General features: G+C 38.7%; 1 protein-coding gene across 4 annotated transcripts in view; it reads left to right on the plus strand.

The window, feature by feature from the left end:
- The window catches only part of cadps2 (Ca++-dependent secretion activator 2), a 112,982-nt gene that overhangs the window by 58,743 nt on the left and 41,453 nt on the right, over positions 1-12,786 (plus strand). For all 4 annotated transcript variants that reach the window (XM_087796604.1, XM_087796605.1, XM_087796606.1 and 1 more), the window contains exons 11-13: positions 168-368; positions 5,914-6,050; positions 11,288-11,475. In XM_087796604.1, coding sequence (XP_087652730.1) covers positions 168-368; positions 5,914-6,050; positions 11,288-11,475 — 526 coding nt within the window. The remainder of the gene's footprint in view (positions 1-167; positions 369-5,913; positions 6,051-11,287; positions 11,476-12,786) is intronic.

Genomic DNA, 12,786 nt, shown 5'->3' on the forward strand with positions numbered 1-12,786 from the left:
CAGTTACAATAGTATCAATATTATTATATATAATTTATAATATATATTTTCAGACACAGAAAAGGAATCAAGTGCTCAACATTTATAGAAAGCAAGACTCCATGACATTATTAACCATAATAGTTGCTTTGACCTTTCCAAAGTCTTGACTGGTTTCTCTTATGTAGGGCTTCAAGGGGGCCGGGTGTTTTTTAACGCAGTGAAGGAGGGCGACCTGGTCATGTTTGCCTGCGATGACGATCAGGACAGAGTTCTCTGGATACAGGCCATGTACCGAGCCACCGGACAATCCTACAAACCTGTTCCCCCTTCTCAGAGCAAGACGAAAAACTGTCTACAGGGAAACCAGACACCTGCTTCACCCATTAGTAAGTCCCAATGGCTAAATCTTAGAATGACGCATGTTCTTTTTGTTGTGCTTAACTGTCAATCCATATCTGCTCATTGTGTAATATTCCATATGCTGCTTCTAATGCTTCGGTGTTTCTTTCATGTGCATTACAATGGAGTCCTTTATGGAATTTATGTATTATGAATTAAAGATGATTTGATTTAGTTTATTGATCCGAAAGGAAAATAATTGCAGAAAACCAAGTCAAATCATTAAGGGGCAACTAATGTTTAGATTTTAGTGTCTCTTAAATAGATCTTGGACCTCTTTTGTACTCATCAGTATGTGTCAGTTCGTACAAAACTCTCTTTTCATTGAAGGCCTCGTTTGAATCCCCATAGCTATTAGTTATCAATTTAAGTTCTTAATAACTTAAATTCTCAAATGTGAGTCAGTTACTGATTCAAAAAAATAGACTGTTTGCTCCATTCAAAACTTAGAAACGGCTATGATGTATTCAATAATGTAGGTAAAGATAAAATTAATGAAAAAAAATAATAATAACGGATAACAATGTGTGCTTTTTTGACTAACATGGAAAGGGAATTCTAAAGTTTTTTTAATATTAAATAATTGGATAGAAAAATAATACGTTCTTATGAACCTTGGTTAAAATAGAAAGTAAAGCCTTAGTTGTTGTCTAAGGATTTCTTTTGCCCAAACAGTTTTTTTAATTTTCAGACACATCAGTGACTCACCACACAAACTACTCATGTAAGCAGTACTTGCCTTTACACATTCAATGAGCCTTTTCTAAAGTGTGACATTACTTTCAATTCACAACTTAACTGCCAGCATGGGCCATAAATACATATCTGAACCGTATTAGCGTCTTGAGTACAGAGCACCTATATGTAACTTATTCAAGATGTTAATTAGCTGCGCCTTTGCTAATATCGTGCTGGCTTTTAATTAAAAGTCAAGCAAATGAGAACGGCAGGCATGACCACACTTTGACTTTCCTTTCTTTGTTTCTACAGTTTCTTACCTCTTCAATTTGCTGCTATTAGTCTGACGGCGGGTGTCGCGTTCATCTAGTTTGCCGTCATCATCAGCCAGACTTCTGAATCGTGGAATGAAGAGCTCCTCGCTGAGAGCTGATTATTTACTGTGCCTGATGTGGCGTTTGTGGGAGTCGCTCATTGCTTCCTCTCGTTAGTGGATCAACATTAAGCGCTAAAGGAGAGAGGTGATGACACTCTGTTTGCAGGGGGAAATGGAAGGTGTCCCTGAAATAGCTTTTAACTGGTGCTAAGTGCTGCCGTGTTGTGTGTGTGTGTGACAGTGTGGGTGTGAGTGTTCCATTATTAGTGCATGTAGAGTATCGGAATCATAAAGAATTAATTGGGGTCGATTGAGTAAATGTAACGCGACTTGTCTTGCACAAAGTTTACATAATTATTCAACGTGTTTGAGTCAGATAGTTAGACCGTTCTTTGTCCTCTCAGTGAAGAGGACACCTGAGGTGGTTAAATAGTCTTCGTCCAAGATTTTTAGGAAACAACATCTGGTTTTTGATCTATTTGTAACGAATAATTGAGCTGTTTTAATGCAGAAGGTACACGGGTGCAAATGTTCTTTATCTGTGCTTATTAGATCTCTTTAGTCACATCGTGTCATTTGCCTCTCTACTCAAGTCTACCTGCAGATTAATATCATATGATCAATAGGTTATTGACCGTGTCTATCAGTGAACATTTGTTTCATTTCTAATTGATGCTGCTCTGAAGAGGTTTTTAGAACTTCTCCGCCTCGGCTTACTTTATTGTTGCCTCCTGCCTCTTAATTGTAGTCATAGCCACTTGACACATTCTTTTACTTGAAGTCAAATATTTCCCAAGGTCTCTCACCTGAATGTGTCTTTCACAGATGTTTACTCCTGTCAGTTGTGTTTTGCAGAGCTAGGCAGTCAGTTTGTCAGTTTGACAGCAGAGATGATCCTGAGGAGACACTGTCTGTTAGTCTTAACCTTCTGGTTTTTAAGTCCCGGCCTCAAACAGCTGAGGACACATTTGTTCGTGGCACAAAAACTTATTTCAGATATTTTCTGTTTGAATGAGATGCTCGGCGGGATGACGACTGATGGACTGTCCATCCTCATCATGACATGCGCCCTGCCCGCCAGCACGCTCTGACAGACAGATCAAGTCGCATATCTCAGGCTGTTGCACCTGAAACTGAAACGCTTCATGTCTTCCACCCCTTCGTGGTCTGCATCAATAACCTGCCATCAGAGTCGGCCGCCACCTCTCTGAGCACGATGTCACATAGATGTGACTGTCGCTGGGATGATGGATCCAATGGAGCCCACATGATATGGATATGAAGAGAGTGACCACACGGATATCTACTCCACTTCACACAAAGTCAAGAACATGTGGCTAGATATGTAAATATGAACTACAAAACTGTAGCTGGTGCATCATTACGGCTACCGTCGCTACCATTGGTATTGGAACATTCCAAGACTGTTACACCCTTCCCATTCATCTCGCAAAATAGTGCTAATAGAGTTTCATTTATTAATGATGCTTTGTCTGTAACCTTTCAATTTATTTGTGAGGTTAAGTCTAAATGACATGTTTAGGCCTTGACACCCGTCACTAACAATCTTGTTTCCACCAGAGTTTAACATGTTGTTGCTGTCTGAACGCCACCATACTTAATTGATACATTTAAATTGTTGTTAATTTTCAACACCTTTACTATAGTCAATTCTTCACATGTTTGGGGTAAATGTCCTTGATTCTAAACATCATGGAATCCAAATGTAAAGAAAGTATCTAAAGAAGTTTAACAAAAATTCATTAAGATCATAGGTCATAGGTTGTTTTCCTTGTCAGTTGTTCCTCTGCTACTGTGTTTGCTACTCTTATTGTCTTCATACTTTTACTTTCACATTCCAGTGTCACACCATATAAAACGAGAGACTGCATTTCACACGTTCTCGTTTCATTAGGTGGAGTTAACCTTTCATTTGGTAGATGCTCTAGAAGTTCTTTGATGACAATCCTGCGATCATTTTTTTACTGAACTAGGTGTTATGTTGGGATTTCGCTACAAGTCGATGTGGGTCCCTCAGTGTGTACAAAAGTTTTTTTTTTAAAAAGGGAATCGTTTGCAGTTGTGTGCAAGTATGTTCAATAGTGTTCTGTGTTAAATTTACAAAATACTAATGTGCCTGTAAAAAGGAAAAAACAAAGTGGTTGCAAGTTCAGTTTTGCGACAGTACACAATGAATCTGTTTTCTGGAAACCTTTTCTTTACACAAACCTTATATTTATATTTAACCGCTTCAACACATATGATTGCATTACTTAATCCTACTTTCAACACCCCATTTGCAGGCTTTTAACAGCCATGTAGGTAACTGCAAAAACAATTTACTATTTTGCAGGCCCGTCGATAATATAGTGTCAACTGTGTCATTTACTCCAATAATACTATTTTATTTCCCTTTTACTATGACGCTCTGACACTCGGTGATCTTCATGTGAAAGACACCAAGTGAAGAAACCGAACTCACCATCTGTGCCAGTAGCAATGACAGTCATCCATATTTCTATTTCACACAAACCCCCTCCCCTGCCCCTTTAACACGCACTCACCCTGCAGATAATAGCTGAAAGTTGGACTTGACAGGGATCAACATCGCTCCCTCACCGTCTGTCTCTCAATCAATACTTCCCCTGCACCCCCTCCCCTTATTATCAGCAACAATCCATATCTCTTTGTCTCGTTTTCTTAAGAGTCCTTCGCTCCATGTCTTTTCTGCAAATTACATGTAGGACAATCCTGTGTTTCGGAGGCAACAAATGTAAAATGACCTAAATCGGAATTAGACGGAGAGAAAGCAGGCCACAGCAGACAAAGGGCGGTCAGATAAGGAAAGTCGGATAGTTCCAAAGAAAAGAAACACGGCGTCGATTGAAAGTTGATTGTGGAAATTTCACTTTTGCTGTCTTTTTTTTCTTTCTTGCACAAAAGCCACAAAGGAAGTGGAATAGGGGGGGGGCAGGGGTTGGGCATTTGCGAATGTTGAAGAGTCCTTGCGGGCTTCTCCTAGTCTACACAAAACCCCAAAATGGCAGTGCTAATGAAAAAGCGATCACTAGTGCTCGTCTTGGACGCGAGGCCGGAGGCGTCGCAGACGATGGAAGCAACACCGGCATTCTTCTGCGAGTCGTCGTCTTTTGTGGGGCCATGTGTCACGCTCAGAAACTTCCCATCCTGAAATGTACTCACCATAATGGCAGAGTGGAGAGTGTTAGGCTTTTCATTTGATGGGGCCATTAACAGAAGGTCCTGAAAGGACTGAAAATGAACCCTGGTTTGTCCTGGCCTGGACCTCTTTTCTTGCTTTTACTTTCTCTGTTGATTCTTTCCGACCCTAAAGCCTCGTTAGCATCAATTGCTTCGGGCGACTCATGGATAAAGTGGACCGAGATAAAACATTTCAGTTTCCAGTTAAAACATGGTACACAAACACTGGCCAAACATTGAGTTCTTGAACATTTATTATTTGTTCGCTATATAATGGGTCGGAATGAAGTATGCGTTCACGTTTCTTTGTGTCTTTTGGTTTCGCTGCATTTAAAGCTGTAGATTGTTGAACTTAAAAATATACGAAATATAATTACTTTATTTTATTTTATAAGATTAAATATTTATGTATTTAAATTTGCAATATTTTTTGGTTTCTCTTTTTTTTTTTTATTGCGTTATAAAAGGTTTGATACGATTCGACTCTTTTTTTTGTAGGATTGTCATACATTATGACTGAGATACAGAATCTGAGTCATACTTTTCGTTTTCCTGGCTGGGTTGCTTATCAGCGCTCTCTGTTTTCGTCACATCACCCATGTTGTCAGCTGACAACTTCACAGAGAAGCTGAAGCCAACCGAGGTGGGAATGATTAACCACAGCACCACAAGCTGACACTGCCAAACTGTCTACATCAGTGAATTGCTATTTTTGTCCAAGATATTAAAAGAGGGCTTCTATGTCCATCTTCAATCATGATGTCCAACAGATGTATTGTTTCTTCTGATGAACTTTATGTTACAACATAAACTTGCTATCAAATAAAGATGTTTTAATTATTCAATGAAAAAGGTACAATTTGCAATTTGCAAAAAGCAAATTGCATGTATATGCACAAGACTATTACATGAAGACCAGGTGTGACTTTCTTCCCTAGATTTAACATCAGCAATGTATTGATTCATTTAGAGTCAGTGGCTACAATCGAAACATATCCTTTGCCATCTTGATTTTTCCCTTGATATTCCCTTTTAGTCACTTCTCAAGAAGGAGACAATGATCAGAGAAGGGGAATGAAAGCTCCACATAATATTCCTGGATTAAGTAAATTCTGCCTTAATAAAGTCATTCTTTTAATAATTTGATTCCCCACTGTATACTTTTGTTTGTCTTCATCTTTCCTGTCGCTAGCATTTATGTCACATGCATTTCTTCATGTTAATACCCAGCACTTATTCTACCCTTTTATTTATTTCAGGCCTGGATCCTTCTCAACGTCACGGCGTAGAAGAGCTCATCTCTGCCGCTCCGTGCCGCTTCGATCACACGGCTCTGTTCACCATTTTACAGAAGCACACCCTGCAGCACAGGATGAACGACTCCTTCTCTTGTCTGGTAGAGTTCTCTGTTTACTTCTATTAAAACCTTTGAGTTGAACCTGGAACTCTTTAGGCTAACGAGAATACATGAAGTTAGTTGTTTGAGGGTAGGTATGACATCACTAATCGGGTTCAAATACAGTTAGTGGATCTTGTGCACAACAATGAACAAAAGTTTGTTTTTCGCAGAGGAAAACGCATGTTATGCAAAGCCTACTTGATTCCTAAAACTGAGATAACATGGCACTTTTGTCCTTCATGTTCAGCATTACAAAATGTGAAATCAAATCATGTGTCTGAGATTTAACCTACCTTCTCAACTTCAGAGAGTATCGAGTTTCTAGAGCTTCTTTTTTACCCACACAGGTGGTATATTCAGTATGTTTCAATCGTCTTCAATTCTTTTTAATAATGACTTTTCGAGATGGATTAGTTTTTAATTATTATTTAATCTCATCTTTATTGTTTCTGCATATTCCATATTTAGATTGTTGAGTGTAAAACACACAGACTGATTATTGTTTGAGGAGAGCTACAGTTCTCTTTCAAAACATTTACATTTTCTTTAACAAATAATGCTTCAAAATCATTGAGATTTCCATCCATATAGAGTACATGGCAGTTTAGTTGGAGATCTATATGGTCATTCTCAGTTTTTGTTTCATTGTCCTTAACTAATATTAAGTGAAGAAAATCCACACACACTCATTTCTCTGTATTTTCAATTGTATTTATTATGGAGGCCATCATAGCTAGTATTTAATTATTCTCTCAAATTTGTCCTTTGACCGTATTTAACAAGAATCAAGTTTTTAATTTGTGAAAGAATCACATGATTGGTTTTATATCAGAAATGGTATTGAACAATGTTCAAGAATGATTCATCTGACTCCTCATCCATCGCATGAATGGCCTTGTTATATACTTCACCTGTTTTTGTGAGAGACTTGTCAAAAGCAGTTGATGCGAGTCCCAGAAAAAAACATTGCCATATATGAACTTGAGGATAAGCATGTGTTGTGCGCTTGTGTGTGTGTGTGCATGCATGCGTGTGCCCAGGGGCTCTCTTTCCGTCTGATTGAGGGGCTAAATGCTCTAATCAATACTTTCCTAATAGGAACATGACCCTCATGGACAACTGCTGGGTGACGCTATAGAGAGGTGAAGGGAGGAGGGAGCTCAGCTTGCACTAGAGGAGTGCAAATTGGCGTTTTCATTTGTCGACAAATAGCCATTTAACCAACTGCTGGAGATTTATTACTATTTACTACTTTTGACTTCAACAAACAAACAAAACAAAGTCACACTTCCATAGGGGGATTGACAGCGGTTAAATAGCAGTTACTGATGAACAATAACAGACATATCTTACGTTACAATAAAGGTATTATCAGAAGAGCTGTCCATGTGGAGGTCTTTATTGGGTTGTCCCTGGTTACTACACAAAACACACAGAACAAGATGTAGAAAATGCTTCAAGAATGTCTCTGTTAATCATTAGTTAAAGCTTTTTAGAATCACATTTTTCTGCCTCTATTGTTTGTCAAGGATGCTATTTCTTAGCCTGCCGCTATGTGTTAGCTGAATACATAGATATGTCAGGGAAAGTTACCATTTAGTGACATGAAATCATCTGGGCCATTTGGTGGGAATGGAAATAATTGATACTTCTACATCTGATATACAGTAATTGATCTTTTAGCATTGATTTATTTTTTTTATTAAGCTAAAAATTGTTATGTATATGTTTCCTGAGGTTCATTCCAATACTCGCCTGTAAAAGTCAGAAGTACTTGAGATATTTTGCTAGATATGTTTTTCATACGCTACTTGAAATCATTCCGTTCTTAATAATATGACCTCAGAATCTTTAAGGTCTTCTTTCCATCTCCTCTCGTTTGATTTTTGACCGTGGAAGAGTAGGTTTTCTTCAAAGGTGAAGAAGTAATGTATTATTGCAACAACGGAGAAAGTCAGAGACTGGTTTATGTCTACTCTCAACAGGAAGTGGACTTTGATGCAGTGCACCAGGGCACTAAACTTGTCAGTACATGTGTTGTGTTGTGATCATTTAAAACCAGATGAACATTGAGATGTCCACGACTGGGACATCTGTGCCTCTTTCATTTATTTACCTGCCTCACCAGGACTCCTTCTACACCGCAATTAGAGGCAACCATTCACTCCGCCCATCCAGCTTCTCTCTCCTTTGCCTTTTGTGAGAACTCGAGGGCTTTGTGTTCCAACCTGAGCCCCCTTTTCAACAGACCCGTTTGAGAAAAGGCCTTTGCCTTGGAGGAGTGAGACATCTGTTAAGGAAGTGGTGCAGGTTCATGTCAGCACTCAGCTCAGATTTGAGTCACAATTAGTTGAAAACCAACAACAGCAGAGGAAACTTGTTTTTTAACTGGTGCACAGAGAGCTGTGAACCACTCCAACACTGGGGACCAGTTTCACCTCAACTGACACCGTGCTCTCATAATATCAAGAAATATAAAACCATTTGTTGGTGTACGACTCAATAAATGAATCACGTTTATTGTTTTTGTTCCTGAAGCTTGTTTTATTTCAGGGGCAGACATTGTTTGTGTGGGTGTGCGTGCATGCAGTGGAGTGGGTGTTTGTTTATATATATATATATATATATATATATATATATATTATTCTTGAATCACATTCACTTGTGACATATGACCTCAAATTTTTTCTGCCTTACTCAAGAAATCATGGTGGCTCACCACTGAAAACTTAAGGACTGATATTTACCTCTCTTTTTTTATTTAACAGTCTTTACTCTGACTTGCTTAGACTTCTTGTTGCTTCGTCTGAAATGTCTTTAATTCTACCCAAATTAGAAGCAGATGTCCTCTCATATTTCCATCAAGACCACTTGAACAATCACCTATTTAATGAGGATCACGCAGGTCCTGCACCATTGTAGACCCAGTTGTGATTTGCAGCTTATATGCATCAGCATGTTTCACACCACCTATTAAATCACTCATGTTGGTGCCAATTATAACATACATTTATCAATCCAGTGTGAGAGTGCAGCAGAGCTCATTACTATGACCTCTCATCAGGTTGAATGAAAAGCCATTTAAACATACGGATGTTTTTGTTTTTTCAGATCAGCTGGATTATATATGCTGCCTCTATAAGATCGTAGTCAGAGTTGTACAATGGATTTAGATTCATTGTTGAAACATGTTGAGTGACATTATTCATTATGCATCATCCTCCACTAAGACCACAGTATTGATGCAGGTTGTTGATTTAAGGACAAGCTGATGAAGACTGAATTAATTTGGCAAATTATCTTGCGGATGTTTAGGACTTGAAATTCTTTGGGAAATGCAAACCATTGCAAGATAAATCAGAGGTTGTCAGAAATGTACAGAATATGATGTAATGATTTATTTTGTTGTGTAATTCACTGAAGATTGTTCATTTAAAAATCAGTAGTTAAAGGGATTTTTAAATGATCAATATTGTCTGTGTTCAGAATTTTCTGACCGTCTCCATTATAGATTACTGAATATATTTTCCTTCATTTCATAATGACCTCTAAATTGATTGATTTGATAAAAGTTACTTCAAGACAGTTTAGAGCATGGCCAAATCAATGAAAAGAAGAATTGTTAGCTAATTAAAACCTAAAAAGGATAGTGTGTTAATTTTTTATAAATGTGGTTCTTACTTCAAGGCCAGTAGAATTTGTTTTTGTCTTCTCATCCCCGGCTTTCACTTTTTTGGGTTCACCGTGCCTCTTGGTGGGAGGCAGCGAATGCTGGCACTTGGACATGCAGCCGTGGCTGTCGAAGCTAACGAGGCAGACCGCTTGTTAGCCACTAATTGAGCGGTCAGCGCCAAGACTGGAGTTCGCCATCTGTTTGTGACAGAGGAACATCTTGTCGCTTCACGCCTGCCGACGGGCCCCTCCATCCCTCCGTGGTGCGATATTAATAGCTCAAGAGCACAGACGGAGGAAAAAGATATCGAGGAACTGGAGAAAATGACAAACAAGCAGAGGATTGAAGGGGGAGATGAGGGGGGGACACACTGAAGTGGCCTGCAGATGAAGGAAATCTATAAGAAAACAAATAAGAGAAAGTGGAAATTAGACTTCTGAATGAAAAAAAAGGTTCTAGACTGACATTTGCCATTGTGACACTCGCATTAGCCTGTTTTCATTTGTTGATAATTATCAAATGATTAAAAAAATATATACTACATACCTTGATGATGAAATGCACCTAAATGTGTCGATAAATCTGTCTGGAATGAAATCCAGTTTCTGCCCATTACAGGTGTCCGAGTTTTTCTTGTAGAATGAACAAATATTTTGACATTCAACTAAGGTTAAGCAAGTATATAAATCCTTCAACATGTTTAAATATAAAAAGTTGCAAGTATAAAGATTTTAGATTCATAATTTAAGTCTCCATTTTTAAATTGGATAAATAAATAATATATGCCTTTCCTTTTGTTGATCTCAAAGTCCTCTCATTGATCAAAACCTAATTTATGTGACACTGGCAGAGACGGGTCAGCCCATGACCCTTCAACTCAGGCAATGATTCTGACACAACATTGTTTCTTGGATTGTAATGGCTTTAGAAGCACCAGGGTGTTGATGGTTTGGGCACATTAGATACTTGGCACTAAACTATGATTTCACTTCTAATTAAATACAAATATAGTGTTTATGGTGTGTGTATGTGAGGGTTAGCGTGGGCTGGATTAGCTCAGGTGTTTATTATTTATTTATTTAATTTGTTTATTCTCCCTGTGTTTGGACTGTTAATTAGCACTGTAAGTTTCATGCCTAATTTAATGATTTCACAAAGGATGAATGAGTCCATGAACTTCTGATTATCTTCCCGACCTTCTTTCCCGTGTTAGTTGTGTAATTAAGATATTGTTTAGGGCTTTAGTTTTGGGTCAATTGACCAAAGGGGTTTCCAATGGCAACAGGAAGGTGTTAAAAGCAACTATTTTGGTCAGTACTTCAAATCTGAGTATATTGTAATAATAATTAGTTCAAAGTAAAGCTGGAGGAAGTGGTTCTCTTGGTATGACTATAAAGATTTAATAAAAACTTTCCATCTAGCTTGTCTTTTAGATTATTTCCCATCTGAACAAATATACTTCCATGTGCTTTTCTTGGCCCCTCATAAGTCTGCAATTTAAAATGCACTGTAGATAAATTGCCTATGATTATTATGACATATTTTGTTTTTTTCTTTTTAGGGATGGTTCAGCCCAGGTCAAGTATTTGTCTTGGATGAGTACTGTGCTCGCTATGGCGTCAGAGGCTGCCACCGACACCTCAGCTACCTGAAGGATCTGATGGATTATTCAGAGAACAACACGCTGGTGGATCCAACACTGCTTCACTACAGTTATGCTTTCTGTGCCTCCCACGTCCATGGAAACCGGTACAGTGGTGTCTTCATGGTCTCTTACTTTGATTGTTAACCTGAAAATCCTACTGACCTATGATCAAAAGTTAAAGTGTTTTATTCCATTATTTAACGATTCAAATATCCGTATCTAAAGTTCACTTCAATCAAGACACAATTCAGAAGCTGCCATCCTGCTCGCGAACTTACTGCTGCTTCACAGAAATCGTCGGCTTCTCCGAGCACATTTTAAGGTTGCCATCAGTCTGGAGTGCAGGTCAGCATGTCCATGTTCCTTCTGCCCGTGTTGCTCCTTTGACTCTCATTAACCTTAATGCCAGCATGTGCATGCAGGTGTGTTGCACTGTATGTCTTTGTCATGCACCCAACGGCGTTACATAGTCGCTATCTGGTCATTCTGTTTTTTAGACGTTCTTAACACATTTATTGGTTGATTTTTGCATGAGTTCCCTTTAGCTGAGGCGATCAAATCTGTGTAATAATGAACAAAAAGAGCATAAAGATAAAGAGTTGTGCACTGACTTGGATGGTGAAACATGCACATGTTCTCAGAGAGAAGTTGATAGCTTGACTCTACAGCCTACATATGCTACATATGAGCAACCTCCGTGTTTCTCGGCCAATTGTTGGCATCAACATCACTCCAGTGGTTCGCTTTTCCACTTCACTCTCGGCAGCCCCGCTTGACTCCCGGCTGGTAATTACCGATATCCGTGCTTTCTTCCTTTGTCGACTCATTTAGTCAATTAGAAAGCATAATGATTATCTTCCCCAACTAATCGGCAACAACTCGGCAGATATGAGTTGGAGGGGGGAGCAGGAACTGGGATTACTGGAACTGGCTTTTTGTCAGTTGGAACACTAATTTGAATAATTGATGCCCATTCAGGGTCTCGGAGTCTGAGTGGGTGTGGATTGGGACATTTTTTTTTTGGCTGGCTGGCAGCTAAGGAGGTGTAAAAAAAAGTTAATTACAAAACTTGAGTTTATCCCCCCAGGGACGCTACGAGACACAAAATGGGAGCGGACAAAGAGCCGCTACACAGAATGATCAACTGAAGAGTACTTGACTAATACTTAAGATACAAGCAGTGAATTAGACTGTGCTTTTCTTTAGAAAACTTCTGACTGAGCATAACATGTTTACAAATATATTTTTCTGAATTGAAAGCCTCCCACAGGTAATGTTACCTTGTCAAGGTTGTTCTCAAAGGAGAGCATTTATAGTCTTTGTTGCTTCACATTAGTTATCAACTCTGTAAAATCTGTCATTAGTTTAAGAGTGGAAAAAAGAGCCCTTTTCTTTGAACTCTTTGACTTAAGGAA

The sequence above is a fragment of the Callionymus lyra genome, chromosome 8 (genome assembly GCF_982586985.1).
Source record: "Callionymus lyra chromosome 8, fCalLyr1.hap1.1, whole genome shotgun sequence".
Taxonomy (NCBI): Eukaryota; Metazoa; Chordata; class Actinopteri; order Syngnathiformes; family Callionymidae; genus Callionymus; species Callionymus lyra.